General features: G+C 50.0%; 1 protein-coding gene across 1 annotated transcript in view; it reads right to left on the bottom strand.

The window, feature by feature from the left end:
- Positions 1–20187, bottom strand: part of NUBP1 (NUBP iron-sulfur cluster assembly factor 1, cytosolic) — a 64242-nt gene extending 44055 nt beyond the window's left edge. The window contains exons 1-3 of the mRNA XM_075319104.1: positions 20092–20187; positions 17874–17978; positions 10887–11020 (exon numbers count right to left, since the gene is read on the bottom strand). Of these exons, the coding sequence (XP_075175219.1) occupies positions 10887–11020; positions 17874–17978; positions 20092–20122 (270 nt within the window). The 5' untranslated portion in view covers positions 20123–20187. The remainder of the gene's footprint in view (positions 1–10886; positions 11021–17873; positions 17979–20091) is intronic.
- Between the last annotated feature and the right edge of the window lie 1843 nt (positions 20188–22030).

The following is a 22030-nucleotide window of genomic DNA, read 5'->3' as shown; positions in this document are numbered from 1 at the left end:
ACAGTCTGGAGTATTGCAAAAAAAAAAAAAAAAAATGATAATATATACACTACTTACAAAAAGCTAGCCATTTTTGGCTTTCGGGTGACATTTCAGGATGATTCTAACATGCCCTCTAACCTTTTCAGGTGAGCTTAAAGCAGTTGTCTGACCATAACCGCCAATATTTTTTTTAAGCTAACCTATGCTGTATTGTCATATAAAAATAATATAAAGACTTTAGCACACTTGAAGAAAGCAAATGTAAATTTTTTTGTGTGGTTTTTCAATGCTTTTTAATGGTGTAATACAGAAAAAATTAAGGAGTATCAGTCCTAACGTTTCGACCTTTAATAGGTCTTCCTCAAAGGATTTTTATCTAATAAAGAAACCAAAGATTTTAAATGTGCACAGACAATTGTGTCAGGTTGTGAATCGAACGCCTTAAATGTTTGTCTAAAGATTTTTTGATCAAGCTGACAAGTCAGTAAATTAATCTATGATTGCTGCTGATAGGTAGATTCCTACAGGGAGTATATGTATACCTCATAAGTGGATTGTCTAAATTTCCCTCAGGACAAGTGAACAACAGGAAAAATCTTCTTTTCTTACCACACATAAATTGCAAAGACGGCAATAAAGCCACCGAATATTATTATGTTATAATGGCATCATATACACACAGTCCCTATAATCCTATTAGTGGAGCACAATAGTATGCAATGAATAATGGAGTAGTTCTCCTAAGGTGAAAATACCGGTGGGTCTCCCGATCCAGGACGGGCAGTGGTGTGCACATTTAAAACCTTTGGTTTCTCTATTACATAAAAATCCTTTGAGGAAGACCTATTAAAGGTCGAAACGTTAGGACTGAAACTCTTTGGAATTTTTCTGTATTACACCATTAAAAAGCATTGAAAAACCACAAAAAATTCTATTTACTTTCTTAAAGTGTGCTATAGTCTTTATATTATTTTGAGTATTTTTGACTATTTGACACCATTTAGTCCGGTTCAGCCAGACCTAATCCCTTGTATTATCATCTAAAACATCCCTACATTTTTTTTGTTTCTAACTTTTGTTCCTCTTGAATTATCCCTTTATTCTCTGAACCCACTATATTTAACTGCAGCTCAAACAAACTTGACATGTTCCTGTGCTCGACTGCCAAACTTCCCAGTCAGAGCTGGCACCGGCCGGCCTCATTGTCCAGCCCCGCCCTCTGCCCACTCATTGGCTTTTTCTCCTGCCCTACACTGGTCACACTGATCAGTGTCGAGCAGGAGGAGAGAGAATGATGCTCTTGTATAATTCTCTGTGATCGGGAAGGATGCTATGACAGCGTTCTCAATCATAGCTCTGATCAGCAGAAATGCTGTGTTCCTGTAAGCGTCAGCTGCTGTGATCCAGTGACCGAGGAGGATAAGAAAAAGAGCAATAACTCGGAAACCCAGAAAAAAAAACAGAATGGCTGGACCCTTAACGGACTGCAGACCTAATACTGACACACAACTAGAAGTAGCCGTGGGACGAGCCTATGATGACCTAGTGGTCTCAACACAGCCGGAGAACTAAATACTCTTACAGAGAAATGTAGAAAAGCTAATCTGCCTTGGAGTAGTCCCCAAAGGTATAGATAGCTCTCCACATGTAAAGATTAATGTGATATAGGAAAACACAATACGTAGCTAGAGAACAGATTCAGCAAAGATGAGGCCCAAAACTATCTGAATAGGGAAGAATAGGAAAGAGCACTGACTGCAGCCATAAAAACCCTAATAAATACCAGCATGCCTGACATGGAAAAATATTGAGCCTAAACAGGCTCTCCCCCGCTGTATCAGTACTCTGGTGTTACTGGGATCCAAGAAAAACATTAATATAGAGAGGGGACTGAATACTGTACCAAGCATGACAAAACACAATACATAACAGAACATGGAGCAAGGGACACAGATACTCCCAGCAGGGAATAATCCAATTTCACCAGGAACTCCACACAAGCAAAAATCACAAGAAAGTGAAAACCATAAGCAAAGGTACAAGACCAACTTATCTGAGAGGAGTTCTAGTAGACAGAGAACAGGTCTGGTTTCAGGAAGTCCTTAGAACACAGGAAATACAATTAAGCACCGGCAAGGAACAAAAGAAAGCTACACAGTTAGGCTATGTGCACATGTTGCGTTTTTTTCCAGCGGAAACGCTGCGTTTAGAACCGCAGCGTTTCAGTGCCAAATTGCATGCGTTCAGCTTCCCCAGCAAAGTCTATGAGAAAGCCGAAAAATCAATGCACACGCTGCGTTTTTAAACGCAGCGTTTTGGATGCCCAAAATCGGTGCGGAAAAAGAAGCAGCATGTCACTTCTTTTGTGCGTTGTAGCTGCGTTCTCCACCCATTGAAATCAATGATCTGGGTCAGAACGCAGCTACAACGCAGTTCGCTGCATTTTTGTTGCGGTCCGCATGCTTTATCGGCATACAGAACGCAGGCATTTACCTGGAAGGGAGGTCAAGAGGTTTCCTGTTGACCTCACTTCCTGGCAAAGTTCAGGAAAGCCGGAGTCGCCAAAGTGCCCGCCCCGACCCCATCCCGAAAATCCAAGACGGCCGCGCATACAGCAGCGCACCGGCCGCCCTATTCCTCTGTTTCTGTCGCATGTGCCATAACACATGCGACAGAAAACTGCTCCCCAGGCCCTGCCAGGTCACCCCCTATTCCCGCCCGGTGTCCCCCGGTAATACCCGTACCTGTCACAGCGCTGATCCCCCGCGGCCCCCTCCTCCTACACAGCAGACGCCGGTCACACGTGCAGAGCGCGGCTGATAGCTCAGCTTCCTGCTTTGCTAGACGCTGGCTGCTCGCACTCTGTAGCTGTGACCCAGGGAGAGTGGGTGCAGATACTTTGCACCCACTCTCCTCAAATGGAGGGTCTGCACTCCTAGAAAATGGGGGATACGTTCCCTGAGCGTGCCCCCCATAGTCTAGAAGGTCCAGTGTCAACGTGGGACGTCCAAAATGGATTACACATACAAGATAAGGTAGAAAAGGGGTTAATGCTGCGCATCAGCCAAATGAAGACGTATAATGTTGATGAAGATGAGTATTCTTTTATTTCATAGGTCTACGCGTTTCAAGGTGACAACCTCTTCCTCAGGACCAATGCATCAACAACAAGTACTTGTTGTTGATGCATTGGTCCTGAGGAAGAGGTTGTCACCTTGAAACGCGTAGACCTATGAAATAAAAGAATACTCATCTTCATCAACATTATACGTCTTCATTTGGCTGATGCGCAGCATTAACCCCTTTTCTACCTTATCTTGTATGCTCATCCACGTGGGGCTGCAGCAGACGCCATTATCTCATGCGCACTAGTGGTTGTGACTGTCACAACTGATCCAGGTGAGTGTATATTTTCCAGGTATACCCCACTGATCACTTTGGTGTTACACTATCAGCGCTCCTTATTTTCAGATCTATACAAAATGGATTACAGGGACCCGATTTTTTGTTTTTCTTTTCAATAAATTGGTGAAAGAGGGAATGTTTAGGGGAGTGTATTTTCAAATATTTTTTTTTTTTTTGTCAGTTTTTTTGCTATTACTGTCAATTAGTTATGGCTGGTATCAAATAGACACCGTGACATCACTAATTGCTGGGCTTGATGCCAGGTGACATTACACATCTGGCATCAACCCCATATATTACCCCGTTTGCCACCGCACCAGGGCAACGGGATGAGTTGGGGCGAAGAGCCAGGATTGGCGCATCTAATGGATGCACCACTTCTGGGGCGGCTGCGGCCTGCTATTTTTAGGCTGGGAAGAGTCCAATAACCATGGCTCTTCCCATCCTGAGAATACCAGACCCCAGCTGTCAGCTTTACCTTGGCTGGTGATCTAATTTGGGGGGACCCTATGTTTGTTTTGTTTTTTTATTTATTTATAAATAATTAAAAAAAAAAAAAAAAACAGCTTGGGGAGCCCTCCAAATTGATCACCAGACAAGATGAAGCTGTCAGCTGTGGTTTGCAGGCTACAGCTGTCTGCTTTACCCTAACTGGCTATCAAAAATAGGGGGGACCCACGTCATTTGTTTTAATTTTTTATGTTTTTTTTGGGCTAAATACAAGGCTAGGCATCCTTTAGTGCAGGGGTGGGGAACCTCCGGCCCGCGGGCCGTATGCGGCCCGCAAAGACCTTTTGTACGGCCCCCGGGACTCTGCCAGCAGCCGCGTCTTGCCGGTTACCGGCCCTTTAAATCCCCATGCGCGCTACGAGGACGCGCATTCAGCGTTCACTACTGAACGCTGGTCAGTGCGCGTGTGTGCTCAGGAGGACTTATTTTGTGAGCGGGGTTAACACTTTCGCCCCGTCCCACAGAAGCCCAGCAGCAGTTTGACGGCTTCAACTAGTAAGTGCGCGCTCCCCCCCCCTGCTGCGTGCCAGCTCTTCTGTGCGCGCTCCCCCGTGCTGTGTGCCAGCTAACACGTGCTCGCTCCCCCGTGCCCGCTTCTCCGTGCGCGCTCACCCTTGCCCGCTTCTCCATTACAGTTCCCCCATGCACGCTCCTTTGTGCCAGCTCCTCCGCACCCGCTCCCCTGTGTGCGCTCCCACTGTGCTGTGTGCCTGTTCCCACTGTGCTGCTATGTGCTCATTTCCCAGCTGCCGTGTGCCTGCTCCCTCTGTGTCCGCTCCACCAGGGTTGTGTGCTTCTTCCCCAGGTTTGTGTGCTTCTTCCCCAGGGTTGTGTGCTTCTTCCCCAGGGTTGTGTGCTTCTTTCCCAGGGTTGTGTGCTTCTTCCCCAGGGTTGTGTGTCCCCCAGGGTTGTGTGTCTGCCAGGTTTGTGTGGCCCCCAGGTTTGTGTGGCCCCCAGGGCTGTGTGCCCCCCCTCCCCTAGGTCTGTGTGTCCCCCCTCTCCACTAGGTCTGTGTGCCCCCCCCCTCCACAAGGTCTGTGTGCCCCCCCCTCCACAAGGTCTGTGTGCCCCCCCTCCACAAGGTCTGTGTGCCCCCCTCCACTAGGTCTGTGTGCCCCCCCTCCACTAGGTCTGTGCCCCCCACTCCCCCAGAGCTGTGTGGCCCCCACTCCCCCAGAGCTGTGTGCCCCCCACTCCCCCAGAGCTGTGTGACTTCCCCCCCCCCCCCCCCAGTGCTGTGCCCCCAGTGATGTCCATGCTCCCCCATGCTGTCTTCGCCCCCGTTGCAATGTCTGGGCTCTGCATGTGTTGTCAGTTTCCCCCGTGCCCCCCTATTGCTGTCCGTGCCCCCCTATTGCTGTCCATGCCCCCCCAGTTCTGTCCATGCCCCCCCCAATGCTGTCCGTGCCCCCCTTAGTGCTGTCCGTGCCCCCCCCGTGCTGTCTGCGCTCCAAAGCCATATCTATGCCTCCCAGTGATGTATATGTCCTCAGCCTTTTTTGTGACGTATATATTCTCCCAGCCCCACCTGTGATGTATATGCTCCAAGCCCCACCTGTGATGTATATGCTCCCAGCCCCTCCTGTGATGTATATACCCCATTGTCTCCTGTAATGTATATATTACAGGTGGGTCTGGAGCATACACATCACAGGAGACACTGGGGAAATATACATCACAGGAGGGGCTGGGGGCATATATCCTGTGATGTATATGCCCCCAGCCCCTCCTGTGATGTATATGCCCCATTGTCTTCTGTAATGTATATATTACAGGTGGGGCTGGAGCATACACATCACAGGAGACACTGGGGGCATATACATCACAGGAGGGGCTGGTGGCATATACATCACAGGAGGGCCTGGGGCATCTCCTTTAATATATATACAGCTGTCCCAGCGTCTCCTATGTGATGTATATACAGTAGTTCCAGCGTCTCCTATGTGATGTATATGCCCCCAGCCCCTCCTGTGATGTATATATATATACAGCAGTCCCAGTGTCAGTTGTGATGTATATGATTTACCAATCTTATTAATCACAAAGAGTTGACTGCTCCAGACAGAGACAATCCTGGAAAAGCAGCTGTGAGAAGCAACATGATCAATATCACCTAAAATTAACCGCTGCGCCAAACAGAAGCATCTCTGGCCACCACAATAGGGGTGAGTTAATTAATTGCTTGACCAAATGTAGCGGGGTAATTTTCACATTGATAATTTTGTGCGGCCCCCGATGGTTCGTAGAAATTTCCAGATGGCCCCCGGCAGTAAAAAGGTTCCCCACCCCTGCTTTAGTGCCACGTGAAAGGCACTAAAGGGCGCCAGCTTAGAATATGCGGGAGGGGTGGGACGTTATATATATGTTTGACATCCATTGACGCATTTTTGGCTGTGCGCCCACAATCAGGGTTTGCAGTGTTTTGGGCGCAGAGTGTTTTCTCTGCTTCCATAACGCTGCGTTGTGCAGTAGAAGCACAGTGGAAGGATTTTTAGAAATCCCGTGCCCACTGTGCTTCTTTTCTCCGCAGCATAAACTGACCTGTGGCGTGGCTTCCCGAGCCTCAGCATGTCAATTTATGCTGCGGAGATGAGTGTTCTCTGCACGTAGAATAGAGCTAAAGTCCACAGCAGCCTGAACCCAAATTGTGGGCATGGGCTGCTGCGTTCTCCTGTGGGCAACACTCACATCTCTGCAGGAAGGCTGGCACTGTGTACTACACGCCGTGTCACTGGATCATGTGGTCAAAAACGCACCTGAAGAAAACGCACGAAAAACGCACAAAAAACGCAAGCGTTTATACGTTTTTATAAAAAACGCATTGTTTACAATTGTCCCCTCTGCCAGAGGGTGCTTTTTTTCTGCGCTGAAAAAAACACAACCTGTGCACATAGGCCCAAACCAAATGGCCTGATTGCAAATCCTACTCAGCTGTTCAGTTCCCACTCAGCAAGTCAACTGCATTACCAGCACTGACTACAAGAGGGAAACTGGAATCTAATTCAAATGTATTCACAACAGCCAGCACTCTGTTGGCTCTCATAAGAAGTTCATCATGGCAGAGCCAGGGGTCATCACCTGACTCCGCACTACCATGGCAACAAATTGGAACCTCCGTGACCGCCGCCAATGGTGGCGGGGAACAGCACGATTCCCACTGTGGCCATTTAAATTGCTCTGTCAGTATTTGACAGCACACTCTAAAAAGGTTAACAGGTGCAGGTAGAGCTCTGACCCACCTGCGCCTGTTAGCCACACGTCTGCTGATCATGTCAGCAGAGATGTTCAGGGATTACTATGGGCTTGCTGCCGGAGCCTGCGGTAACGGGAGATAGATGACCAAAGACGTACCAGTACGTTCTTGGTCTTAAAGGGGTTAGAGTAAGGTGCATCCCATAAACCGAAAGATAAGGTATAGTGATATTTTATTATCTGTAAAATCGACACTTACTTTAGAAGTATTTCTTTCCCTAGCTTTTACCTTAGGGAAGATCATATCCTAACTCTGTATCTAAATCCAATTTAGAGCACATCCCCTGCCGGCCCCCGCTGCAGTTATCCCCCGGTGTACGGCCATTTCTATATAAAACTAAACACAAGGTTCAGTCCTTCCTGAAGAATGAAGATTTCTATACGCTTCTTGAGTGACAAACAGGAAGATGTGAGAATTACTCTGTAATCCCACAAGTCTACATCTTGGCTGCCATTTTGACTTTCCATGAGGGGGAAGTATGAGGTACGCAGGTGTGACGCGGAGCAGTCTCCGAGCAAACGTAACACACCACTATGTGAATTGGAACTGATTCTTACAGAGGAGAGCCAGACGAGAATACTGCGGTGGGATGGGAATAATCCCAGGAAACAGGACGTGATCTAAAGCAGGTTTCCACTGTCACCATCTGTCTGCTGAAGACGCAAAGTATGTCAGCGAGAAGCTACAATAGTGGCTACCTGGACACCGGCCACAAAACCTTCCAGACGGAAGCAGACAGTGCAGAGAGGGATCTGGACAGCTCCTGCTCTTCTACATCCCGTCACATTACTTTTTTTTCCTCTGAATCAAATGACAATTTTGACTTTTAAAACAAATTCTGAGTTTTGTGGTTTTCATTGAACCATTTAAATGTAAAATTAAATAGGTATGAAATGTTATCGGAAACGAGAGAACATCTGCTGTGTGATTTAGTGTTCATGTACGGGGCTGTACCGTAGACTCGGGGCCTGCACGGTGGTCCGTCAGACAGAAAAGCACTTAACGAAGCGGATAGAGTCACTGGACAAAGTATCACCGAGACATTCTCCCATAGAAATAATGTGTAGTGGGAATGGATCAGTCATTACCAAAATTATCAAATCTGAGGTGAAATCTGTATTCAGTGACGACTTTCTTATAAGGGTACTTTCACACTTGCGTTTATTTCCTTCCGTTACAATCCGCCCTTTTGGAAAACAGCGGAATCCGTTAACGGATTCCGCTGTTTCCCATAGACTTGTATGGGTGACGGATTGTACCAAAAGGACCTGCGTTGCTTCCGCTGGGCGACGCTCCGTTGCTTCCGCCCAGCGGGAGGAACGCAGTATGTAACGTTATTTTGAGCAGCGGAATCCTCTGGATTCCACTGCGCATGCTCTTTTTTTTTTTTTCTTTCTTAAATCAAACTTTATTTTGGCTCGCGGTGGCCGAACGTTCAGCTGAGTGCCCAGCCGTCGGCAAGCGACAGCGCTCAGCTGAGCGACCGGCCACCGGCATGCCCGGCCGCCGGAAAGTCATAGCGCTCAACTGAGCGCCCGCCCGCTGGCATGCCCGGCCGTCGGCATACCTGGCCGCCGGCAAGTGACAGCGCTCAGCTGAGCGCCCGCCCGCCGGCATGCCCGGGCGCCGGAAAGTGACAGCGCTCAGCTGATCACCCGGCGGCCGGCTGCAGGGAGCGATCAGCTGATCACCCGGCGGCCGGCTGCAGGGAGCGATCAGCTGATCACCCGGCGGCTGGCTACTGGGAGCGATCAGCTGATCGTTTACAATAGTCTGCCGCTGGTAAAACTGTAAAAAAAAAAAAAAAATCTAAACGAATTGCGTTGTTTTGCAGCATCCGTTGCATCCGTTGTGCCACTATATGCAACACATCCGTTGCATCCGTTACACAACGCAATGCAACGGATACCGTTCAACGCAAGTGTGAAAGTACCCTTACTGAGATAGGAGATGGCAGTTGGTGCTGATGAGATTTCATGTATCTGTTTACCATCAATGTGTCATCAGTGTGCGGTCCGTGTGCCCGCTTACTATCATTGTGCTGTCCGTGTGCCCGTTTACCATCAGTGTGCGGTCCGTGTACCATCAGTGTGCGGTCCGTGTACCATCAGTGACGGTCCGTGTACCATCAGTGACGGTCCGTGTACCATCAGTGACGGTCCGTGTACCATCAGTGACGGTCCGTGTACCATCAGTGACGGTCCGTGTACCATCAGTGACGGTCCGTGTACCATCAGTGACGGTCCGTGTACCATCAGTGACGGTCCGTGTACCATCAGTGACGGTCCGTGTGTCCATCTGCCATCAGTAACGGTCCGTGTGCCATCAGTCATTAGTGATTTTCATAGATAGAAAAATTACAAAGCTCATCCTATACTTTGTAATGCTAAGAACGCACAGCACATGGATTGTAATAGAAGCCATCCGCGTGCTGTATGGGTTTTCCACGAACATGTTTTTGGACCTTTACATCTGTTATACATGTCTCCGGGAGTTTTGCATGAAAACAGTCTGAAAAAAAACAAGGGGATGTAAATAACGGCATAGCTTATAATGGATTAATTCTGGATCTCTGACAAAAACGAGTACAAAACGACGTGCGTGCAACATGGACGTGTTAATGAGGCGTCACACAGCTACCCATTGTAATATTTTGCTTTTACTAGTGCATTTTGTTCCAGTATTACATCCAATAATGCGTGTAGTCCTTAAAGGACATTTTAAGTAGATAAAAATCTAATCTAAGTCCATGCCACTATAGCACAAATAATCGCTTATTCAGCATCAATAGACCAAACCTGTCACAGTTAAACTTTTTAGCCATGACAAATGCCCCAATTAGGTGCGGTGTGAGGATTCTAGATCATCTTCCCAGCAGTTACTGCCATGTGACAACCAGGGAACATATTCTGCTCGGTAAAAGGTGGTGATAACATGAAGAAAAGTTCCTGAATCTTCCCTGGTTCCACTGGAAGCTAAAGCCATGACAGACCCAGGCTGTGAGCTTTCTGGTGTCACTTGCTCTTTTGCCCCTCATATGCAGAAATGAGAACTACTGCACCAAGAATGAAGATCCTGGGATCATTAGACAGCTAATCTGAGCTGTAATATTATACCAAGAACCTAAAGAAGTCTATAAAGCCTTACAAATATATATACTAGCTGTAGCACCCAGCGCTGCCAGGGATAGGAACTGTCTGTCTGTCCCTCTCCCAGTCTCTGTCTCAGTGTCTGTCTCTTTCCCAGTCGGTCTCTTTCTGTCTCTCTCTATCCGTCTCCCCACCGACATCTTATTACCTCACACATCAGCTTCTTATACTAACAATTTATTTTGTTCCGATAGCAACCAATCATAGCTCCTATTAATACCCTAATAGCTCGCAGCTCCATTGACTTTAATGGAGGCAGGTTTTTTGGAGTGTAACTAAAGCGCAGGGCTAAATTTTCCAGTCAAAACATAGTCTAGGACGTTCCCTGGGTCACATGGGGTATCTGTGCAAAATTTCGTGATTGCAAAATTTCTGCACACCGCAGCACTGTGTCCTTGACTGTGCGGATACCTTTAGCATGCATGCATACACACACACACACACACAAAATTATATATTAGATAAGCGTTATGCAATCCTCTACACTTATTTTTTAATGCCTTCACATTTTTGGAGATCTTCAACAGTGGCTGGAAACAACATAGTCTACACCCAACACTATACAGAAGATGTACAAGTGAGCTGACCTGTTGGCCTTCGTCTTCGGCCAAGCCATGAGCCAAATGTGCACTAAATGTGCTCTTCCCAACACCTCCTTTTCCTGAGAGGACCAGTATCTTGTGTTTCACTGAAGACATTTTTGCTTTGATTTCTTCTATTGCTAAAATAGAATACAGAAAGAGAGTTAAGACCAGGGTCTATGAATAGGCAGAGCCCAACAGTGGAGCAAGGTCTTTGGCACTGGGTAAACCATCAGCTAGGCTAGTGAGGATACAGTACAACGCGGGACACCATCGTGCTCCATGTAAATGTATACAGATATACACCAAACATATATACGAATACATACATACAGTATATCACAAAAGTGAGTACACCTCTCGCATTTTTGTAAATACTTTATTATATCTTTTCATAGGACAACACTGAGGATATGACACTTTGTTACAATGTACAGTAGTCAGTGTACAGCTTGTATAACAGAGTAAGTTTGGTGCCCTCTAAATAACTCGCACAGCCATTAATGTCTAAACTGCTGAAAATATACCCCTAAGTGAAAATAAACAAATTGTGCCCAATTAGCAATTTTTCCCTCCCCGGTGTCATGTGACTCAGTGTTACAAGGTCTTATTTGTGAATGGGGAGAAGGGATGTTACATTTGGTGTTATCGCTCACATTCTCTCATACTGGTCACTGGAAATTCAACATGGCTCCTCATGGAAAAGAAGTCTCTGAGGATCTGAAAAAAAAAAGAATTATTCTTCTCCATTAAGATGGGATAGACTATAAGAATATCGCCTACACCCTGTAACTGAGCTGAAGCACAGTGGCCAATACCATAAAACAGTATAACAAGACAGGTTCCTCTCAGAACCAAAGAAGTTGAGTGCACGTGCTCAGCATCATATCTAGAGGCTTTCATTCCAAAATACACGTATGAGTGTTGCTATCATTGCTACAGATGTTACATGGGTGGGGGGTCAGCCTGTCAGTGCTACCTCATACATGTACTGTCACATACTGAAGAGAGCATGATCTCCTCCCCTCAGAAACTCGGCCATAGAGCAGTACTCCAACATGATCATGACCAATGACCCATGATGCATGGTCAGTTTTCTCACGTACCGGAGACACGGGCACACGTAGACCCATTAAAATCAATGGGTCTGCGTTCACGTGCGTATTCTGCCATGGACCGTGTGGAGCATACGTGTGCCCGTGTGCTCCACACGTAGACATGTCCACGTTTTCTCTAGCATCACGGGTGTCACACGGAACGCAAACGGGTCACATGTAACACAAACGGACCACACGGATGTGTTCCGTGTGGCACACACCAGAGAATACACATGTATCTGCGAGAGGGGGAACAAAAACAAAAAAAAAAAACAAAAAAAAAAAAAACAAACTTTACTCACCTTCTCCAGCCCTCCTGTCTCTGCCGCTGCTGTCACTTACTGCCGATCGCCGCTCATTGCATATTCACTTCACTGCGGCCGGAGGCGGCAGCAGCAGCGGGGAGTCTGCAGGACCGGAGCCAAAGTTCAGCACCACGGACAGCGACGCCAGGGACAGGTGAATAGAAAGTTTCCGTTCTCCGTGTGTTATCACGGATAACACACAGAACACACGTGAGCCATAAACACGGCTCACGGAGGCCAAAACACACCTTTGACACGTCCGTGAAAAATGTGCGTGGTATTTCATGGATGTGTGGAAGAGGCCTTAGGAAAGAAACTGAAGGTAAGGTGCTGGACTGGCCAAGCGTCTCCATACATAAACCCTTTTGAGTTCCTCTGAGGTATCCTCTAACGGAAGGTGGAGAAGAACAATGTCTTTAACATCCACCAGTTCCGTTATGTCGTCATGGAGGATGAAAGAGGAATCCATAGCCCCTCTGAAGCTCTAGAGAAAGCCACGCCCAAGAGAGTTAAGGCAGTGCTCAAAAGTAATGGAGATCACACAAAATATTGAAACTTTGGACACAATTTGGCCATTTTCACTTAGTGGTGTACTCACCTTTCTTGCCAGCGGATTAGATATTATTGGCTGTGTGTTGAGTTATTCAGAGGGGTCCAAATTTACACTGTTATACAAGCTGTACACTCAAAGTGTCATTACTTATGTTGCCCATGAAAAGCTACAATATTTTTACAAAAATGTTGGGGGTGTACTCACTTTTATGATATAATGTGTGTGTATTACATCTATCTATACACATATACAAACACACATACATAATATACTACAAAAGTGAGTACACCCCTCACATTTTTATAAATATTTCAACATATATTATGGTAATTATTTTCCTTAGACGGTTTCACAGGTTTCGCATACCACTTTTTGTCCATGGTCACATACACCATGGTCTGTTCTTTGAGACATCCCTTGGTCAGTACCCCTGTATAATCTTGTGTGTAAAAAACTGCAGTCCTGCATTAACCTCCAAGTTTCCCCTCTAAGCGTGGTACTCAATCATACTGTATATACAGCACAGACCAAAAGTTTGGACACACCTTCTCATCTCTAGAACAACTGTTAAGAGGAGACTTTGTGTGGCATGCCTTCATGGTAAAATAGCTGCTAGGAAACCACTGCTAAGGACAGGCAGCAAGCAGAAGAGACTTGTTTGGGCTAAAGAACACAAGGAATGGGCATTAGACCAGTGGAAATCTGTGCTTTGGTCTGATGAGTTCAAATTTGAGTTCTTTGGATCCAACCACCGCGTCTTTGTAGAAAAGGTGAACGAATGGACTCTACATGCCTGGTTCCCACGGTGAAGCATGGAGGAGGAGGTGTGATGGTGTGGGGGTGCTTTGCTGCTGACACTGTTGGGGATTTATTCAAAATTGAAGGCATACAGAACCAGCATGGCTACCACAGCATCTTGTAGCGGCATGCTATTCCATCCGATTTGCATTTAGTTGGACCATCATTTATTTTTCAACAGGACAATGACCCCAAACACACCTCCAGGCTGTGTAAGGGCTATTTGACTAAGAAGGAGAGTGATGGGGTGCTACACCAGATGACCTGGTCTCCACAGTCACCAGACCTGAACTTAATCGAGATGGTTTGGGGTGAGCTGGACCGCAGAGTGAAGGCAAAAGGGCCAACAAGTGCTAAGCATCTCTGGGAACTCCTTCAAGATTGTTGGAAAACCATTTCCGGTGACCTCTTGAAGCTCATCAAGAGAATGCCAAGAGTGTGCAAAGCAGTAATGAAAGCAAAAAGGTGGCTACTTTGAAGAACCTAGAATATAAGACATATTTTCAGTTGTTTCACACTTTAAGAAGTATTTCATTTCACATGTGGTAATTCATAGTTTTGATGCCTTCAATGTGAATCTAAAATTTTTAGAGTCATGAAAATAAAGAAAAATTCTTTGAATGAGGAGGTGTGTACAAACCATAGAGATAGAGATTCTTGTTTTTCTGACATTCACACTAGTAGTAGTTTGTGTTTTCATTTAGTGCATAGCCAACAATGGAGTGGTAGCTTCTTCGGCCACATTTATGTGAATACTAGCTGTAGTACACGGGCGTTGCCCGGGATAGTAACTATGTCTCTTCGAGTCTGTCTCGCTGCCCAGACTGTCTCGCTGCCCAGACTGTCTGTGTCTCTTTTTCTGTCTGTCTCTCTCTATCCGTCTTCCCATCTTATTACCTCACACATCGGCTTTTATACTAACAGTTTATTTTGTTCCTATTGCAACCACTGACAGTTGCTATAAATAGCCCGTAGCTCGCAGCTCCATTCAGATTAATGGAGGCATGATTTTGGAGACTAACTGTAAAGCGCGGGGTTAAATTTTCCCGACCAAACAGTCTATGACGTTCCCTGAGTCACATGGGGCGTCTCTGCAAAATTTCGTGATTGTAAATGCGGCGGTGCGGATTCCTTTAGCGGACACACACACTCACCTTTATATATTAGATTATACTGCATTTATGGTAAAATTTGCTGCACATAGGATATCAATGTAAGCAAATATAAAGTCTATCATCTGCACAATCATCTTAGAAAAAAAAAAACTTCCCAACTATGGTGCTTTTTTTTTTTTTAACTTGTTTTCAGTGTTTGAGTGTTTGTTTGAGTGTTTTGTTCGTATTTACACCAGTGGTTTATATGTACATATCCAACTGATTTTCTGACCTGGTGTTCGCATTACACTGCACTTTTGGTACAACTTGTTGCACAGGCACTTAACATCTGTTCATACTGATAGTGATATCTCTTTGTCTGCACAAGCAGATTCACACCCCCCTGACCCCCATTATGGAGGTATGGGGGATTTTTTTATGGAGCTTATAGGTAATGTCATGGAGCTATGGGGGATATTTTGAGGGCTATGTTGGGGCACTGGGGGACATTATGGTGCAAAGAGGGGGGGGGGGGGAATTGTGAAAGGAGTCATAGTATAATGTGGGGTGTGGGGGCAGTGCATGTGTGTGGGGGGACATCATTGAGAAGGGCTGTGTGTGGGAGATTACAGTTATTATGGGAGTCACAGTATGTGGGGGACATTACACAGAGGGGCAGTGTGGAGGGGGACATTACACAGAGGGGCAGTGAGGAGGGGGACATTTTGTACAGGACAGGAAGCACAGTGAGGGGCAATTATATAATCAGGGTCGCAGCATGAGAAATACAGTACATTTTTTGTGAGGCAGCATAATGATATTTATTTAATGGCATGGTGTCAGGATGTGTTGCTGAAGACAGAGAATAGGGAAGTCTGCAGAGATGAGCTGTGGGCATGAAATCTCATGATGGCGTCTCTACTATATTCAGACAAAAGGGACGGAAAAGATTCCAATCAGAGAAGCTGTCTATAAGGTACCTGGTTGTAAATGTTTAATCACGAAACTGAATACATCTCATCAGTACTGAGGTTCCTGTATGGTCGCCAGTCTGATGATGGCTGATAATAACAACTTCCAGTATCTCCTTACCATTGTTAAGGACAAGCTGGGAGTTGTAGGTTCACACAATACATATATATGGGTCTGACCTAACATTACAATTGATTGCTGTACAAAGTTTGCTGCTGCATCTACTGACAGTGGTTCTCATGTGCTGGTTCTGATCTACTTTATGAGGAGGATTTGGTTAGCTTCTGCTCCAAAAACTCAAGTTAAGTAAACGTGTTTTCACACTGATTTTTTTTTTTTTTTTTTAGGAGAAACGCTCCAAATCCTCCTCAAATACTCAAAACTTGGTTATGAGGATGCCTTCATGAACTGACGGTGGTTATGAGGATGCCTTCATGTACTGACGGTGGTTATGAGGATGCCTTCATGTACTGACGGTGGTTATGAGGATGCCTTCATGTACTGACGGTGGTTATGAGGATGCCTTCATGTACTGACGGTGGTTATGAGGATGCCTTCATGTACTGACGGTGGTTATGAGGATGCCTTCATGTACTGACGGTGGTTATGAGGATGCCTTCATGTACTGACGGTGGTTATGAGGATGCCTTCATGTACTGACGGTGGTTATGAGGATGCCTTCATGTACTGACGGTGGTTATGAGGATGCCTTCATGTACTGACGGTGGTTATGAGGATGCCTTCATGTACTGGGGCGAACAGTGGCTGAGTGGTTAGCATGGCAGCCTTGCAGTGCTGGTTCCTGGGTTCAAATCTCACTAAGAACAACATCTGCAAGGAGTTTGTATGTTCTCCCCGTGTTTGCGTGGGTTAAATCCGGGTACTCCAGTTTCCTCCCACACTCCAAAGACATACAAATAGGGAATTTAGATTGTGAGCCCCAAGGGGGACAGTGTTGCCAATGTATGTAAAGCGCTATGGAATCAATAGCGCTATATAAGTGAATAAATATTATTATTACTGATGGTGGTGCTGGTGATGCCTTCATGTACTGATGGTGGTGCTGGTGATGCCTTCATGTACTGATGGTGGTGCTGGTGATGCCTTCATGTACTGATGGTGGTGCTGGTGATGCCTTCATGTACTGATGGTGGTGCTGGTGATGCCTTCATGTACTGATGGTGGTGCTGGTGATGCCTTCATGTACTGATTGTGGTGCTGGTGATGCCTTCATGTACTGATTGTGGTGCTGGTGATGCCTTCATGTACTGATTGTGGTGCTGGTGATGCCTTCATGTACTGATTGTGGTGCTGGTGATGCCTTCATGTACTGATTGTGGTGCTGGTGATGCCTTCATGTACTGATTGTGGTGCTGGTGATGCCTTCATGTACTGATGGTGGTGCTGGTGATGCCTTCATGTACTGATGGTGGTGCTGGTGATGCCTTCATGTACTGATGGTGGTGCTGGTGATGCCTTCATGTACTGATGGTGGTGCTGGTGATGCCTTCATGTACTGATGGTGGTGCTGGTGATGCCTTCATGTACTGATGGTGGTGCTGGTGATGCCTTCATGTACTGATGGTGGTGCTGGTGATGCCTTCATGTACTGATGGTGGTGCTGGTGATGCCTTCATGTACTGATGGTGGTTCTTGTAGTGCGTTCACGTACTGATTATGGTTCTCGTGATGCATTCATGTACTGATGGTGGTACTCCCTTCATGTACTGATTTTGGTTCTTGTGGTGCCTTCATATACTGATGGAGGTTCTTGTGATGTATTTATGTATGTACTCCTTTTAAACAATCTGTGTCCCTTGGGACTGGTTCAGTATGACAATGTTGTGCACCCCTGCTGTACAGCCACCACAGCTTTGCTGGGAATGACTGACACCAATCACTGGGGATGGCGCAGTGTCGCCCCTGTACATGTGCATCAGCTGTATCATAAATTTCTCTTATATTGTTCATGTAGCTGCTCAGTCAATGACCGACAACTACTGAGAGTTACTGGTGTCACATCCCAAAAGGAACAGCAAGCATCATTCTCTCTTCAGCTGTGACAAAACTACAACTCCCAGCATGCACTGTCAGATCATGCTGGGACATGTAGTTAAGCAAAATGTGGACAGTTGCCGGCAGCTATGTAATGACAGCTCTGCAGCCTCTCTTACCTGGGTCCGGTCCTGCCGCAGCCCCTGAGGCGCAGAGTGACTGATTGGGACATCCCTGGCACGCAGAGCTCTTCCCTGCATCACTGCTTCCAGTGCCCGGACAGTCTGCAAGAGAAACACGGCATATCATCAGTCACTGCGTACGGAGCGCCCCCCGCAGCCCCAGTCACTACGGACGGAGCGCCCCCCCCGCAGCCCCAGTCACTACGGACGGAGCGCCCCCCCCCCGCAGCCCCAGTCACTACGGACGGAGCGCCCCCCCCGCAGCCCCAGTCACTACGGACGGAGCGCCCCCCCCGCAGCCCCAGTCACTACGGACGGAGCGCCCCCCCCGCAGCCCCAGTCACTACGGACGGAGCGCCCCCCCCGCAGCCCCAGTCACTACGGACGGAGCGCCCCCCCCCGCAGCCCCAGTCACTACGGACGGAGCGCCCCCCCCCGCAGCCCCAGTCACTACGGACGGAGCGCCCCCCCCCGCAGCCCCAGTCACTACGGACGGAGCGCCCCCCCCCGCAGCCCCAGTCACTACGGACGGAGCGCCCCCCCCGCAGCCCCAGTCACTACGGACGGAGCGCCCCCCCCCGCAGCCCCAGTCACTACGGACGGAGCGCCCCCCCCCGCAGCCCCAGTCACTACGGACGGAGCGCCCCCCCCGCAGCCCCAGTCACTACGGACGGAGCGCCCCCCCCCGCAGCCCCAGTCACTACGGACGGAGCGCCCCCCCCGCAGCCCCAGTCACTACGGACGGAGCGCCCCCCCCGCAGCCCCAGTCACTACGGACGGAGCGCCCCCCCCGCAGCCCCAGTCACTACGGACGGAGCGCCCCCCCCGCAGCCCCAGTCACTACGGACGGAGCGCCCCCCCCGCAGCCCCAGTCACTACGGACGGAGCGCCCCCCCCGCAGCCCCAGTCACTACGGACGGAGCGCCCCCCCCGCAGCCCCAGTCACTACGGACGGAGCGCCCCCCCCGCAGCCCCAGTCACTACGGACGGAGCGCCCCCCCCCGCAGCCCCAGTCACTACGGACGGAGCGCCCCCCCCCGCAGCCCCAGTCACTACGGACGGAGCGCCCCCCCCCGCAGCCCCAGTCACTACGGACGGAGCGCCCCCCCCGCAGCCCCAGTCACTACGGACGGAGCGCCCCCCCCGCAGCCCCAGTCACTACGGACGGAGCGCCCCCCCCGCAGCCCCAGTCACTACGGACGGAGCGCCCCCCCCCGCAGCCCCAGTCACTACGGACGGAGCGCCCCCCCCGCAGCCCCAGTCACTACGGACGGAGCGCCCCCCCCGCAGCCCCAGTCACTACGGACGGAGCGCCCCCCCCGCAGCCCCAGTCACTACGGACGGAGCGCCCCCCGCAGCCCCAGTCACTACGGACGGAGCGCCCCCCGCAGCCCCAGTCACTACGGACGGAGCGCCCCCCGCAGCCCCAGTCACTACGGACGGAGCGCCCCCCGCAGCCCCAGTCACTACGGACGGAGCGCCCCCCCGCAGCCCCAGTCACTACGGACGGAGCGCCCCCCGCAGCCCCAGTCACTACGGACGGAGCGCCCCCCGCAGCCCCAGTCACTACGGACGGAGCGCCCCCCGCAGCCCCAGTCACTACGGACGGAGCGCCCCCCGCAGCCCCAGTCACTACGGACGGAGCGCCCCCCCGCAGCCCCAGTCACTACGGACGGTGCGCCCCCCCGCAGCCCCAGTCACTACGGACGGTGCGCCCCCCGCAGCCCCAGTCACTACGGACGGAGCGTCCCCCCGCAGCCCCAGTCACTACGGACGGAGCGCCCCCCGCAGCCCCAGTCACTACGGACGGAGCGCCCCCCGCAGCCCCAGTCACTACGGACGGAGCGCCCCCCGCAGCCCCAGTCACTACGGACGGAGCGCCCCCCGCAGCCCCAGTCACTACGGACGGAGCGCCCCCCCGCAGCCCCAGTCACTACGGACGGAGCGCCCCCCCCGCAGCCCCAGTCACTACGGACGGTGCGCCCCCCGCAGCCCCAGTCACTACGGACGGAGCGCCCCCCGCAGCCCCAGTCACTACGGACGGAGCGCCCCCCGCAGCCCCAGTCACTACGGACGGAGCGCCCCCCCGCAGCCCCAGTCACTGCGGACGGAGCGCCCCCCGCAGCCCCAGTCATTGCGGACAGAGCGCCCCCCGCAGCCTCAGTCACTGCGGACGGAGCGCCCCCCGCAGCCTGCACTATGCGGCTCCACTCACGCTGCGGCGCGTTCTCCGGTATCTCAGCCATCGCACCACGTGAACCGCACAAAACTTCGTTCTCGTTCCTACTTCGCTCACTTCCGGCATTGTCGCGTTCCAAGCCTCATTTCGGTTGTTGTTTTTTTTTTTTGTAACAACTTTCTTAATACTAGTACTACAAGCCTCATGGACACGTCCATGCTCCTAATGTGTTCCTTACTTCTGCCAATTAAGTTTCTCAATGATTTGTGTGATATGTAGTTGATTGATTGGTTGCTATGGGCAACGCCTTCAGTTTTCTAGTGTTAGTTAATCCTATTAACCAGTTCTGTTCTACTGGTGGTGGGTGAGCACTAAAGTGCTCTAAAAGAGTTTGCTACTAACTGGACGCTCGGACAGGATCGTCTAGTACAGAGAATAATGGAAGTCAATGGGAAACGCCAGCATTTTTCCAGAAGACTCCAGTAAAAAATGCTTGACTTCCATTATACATGAATGTCGCGGGCGGAGGGGCGCTGCTCGCCCGTGAGTGAAAAGGGGGGTGGTTGGTTTGGGGATTTAGTCTGTGACGCCACCCACGGGTTGTGGTGAAGATGGGCACCACCGCTGCTGGTGACGGGGATCCCGGGAGCGATGGTAGGGAGCAGCTGGGATGTTGTTTTCCCCCTCCGTGGGTAGGGGTTGGTGGTCCTGGGGCCCGATGGTGTGACGGGGAGGCAGGGTTGGTGAGGTGCAGGGATGCAGGGGCAGCGCGGCGCGGTGCCGGATGGCACGGGTGTACTCACTCAGCAATTGATGCACAAAGTCTCCGGTAAACCAAACGGCTGGATGGACGGGTCCCGTAGCCGGCTGCAGTGTCTCTCTCCCCGGACAGGTGATGGTGGCTGTCTTTCCCTGCACCTTTGTGTACTGTCTTGACTACGATGGGTCCCCAACGGTAGTCCGCTCCCCGGTGTATGGATGCCGGAGGAGCCCGTTTTGCCCGCAGGCGCTGGCCCTTGGGTCTCTAGCCGTTGGCGGTGGCTGTATACCCTCACGGTGCGGACGGTTGTCTTCTAACGGGTCTTTGGTTGTTAGGAAACCCCTGGGGTTCCTGTCACACTCAGATTTGACTGTTGACAGCGGCTCCAAGCCTAGTCGGGGTCCGATGGCCCTGCCTGTGTGTGCTAGCTTCACTTCGCTCCCCGGTCGGTACCGGCGGGCCACCGCCCGACCCCGGTCCTACGGTTCCGCGTTGATCCACCACTCCTGCAGACGGCCACCACCGTCTGCCAACCTTGCTGTCAGTGCCTGGGCCACAAACCCAGACACTCTCCACTTTACTCCTCTCACTTCAACCTCCTGAACTCAACTGCTCCTTCTCCCGCCTCCAGGCCTGTGAACTCCTCGGTGGGTGGGGCCAACCGCCTGGCTCCGCCCCACCTGGTGTGGACATCAGACCCTGGAGGGAGGCAACAAGGGTTTTGTGTTTGGCTAATGATACTGTCTGGGGGGTGGGTGTGTGTGTGTGTGTTCTGTCTGTGGCTACCTGGCTAGTCCAGGGCGCCATATTCCCCCTTGGTGAAATGCAGACCGTCCGCGGGCTGCCCGTCCATCACCGGTTTTATTTTTCAACTGTGAAAATATAAATAACATGTAACGGTATACATTTAAAACATAAGCATTCTTTTCAGGTCACTTTAACGTTACACATATAAACATTTTTATTACGGACGGACGGATGTCTTCCGCTCTCCCACCCAAGCAACCTAGCCCTGATGCTGCCCCTAAGAAGTGAGCAGCACCCCTTGACCCCAGTCCAGGTTCAGGCTGCCCGAGCGGGAACGGATACGGTAACTCGCACCCGACTGTCACTTCAGGGGACCCCACGTCCAAGGGGGACCCCTGACCCCCAGAGGATGGCCACCGGTCCTGGTGGTGGCCGGGCCCCAGCCTGCTCTGCTGCGGGCCCTTCCTC

The sequence above is a fragment of the Anomaloglossus baeobatrachus genome, chromosome 7 (assembly GCF_048569485.1).
Source record: "Anomaloglossus baeobatrachus isolate aAnoBae1 chromosome 7, aAnoBae1.hap1, whole genome shotgun sequence".
Classification (NCBI taxonomy): Eukaryota; Metazoa; Chordata; class Amphibia; order Anura; family Aromobatidae; genus Anomaloglossus; species Anomaloglossus baeobatrachus.
Note: the sequence above shows the minus strand (reverse complement) of the source record. Positions and strands in the feature narration are given on the sequence as shown.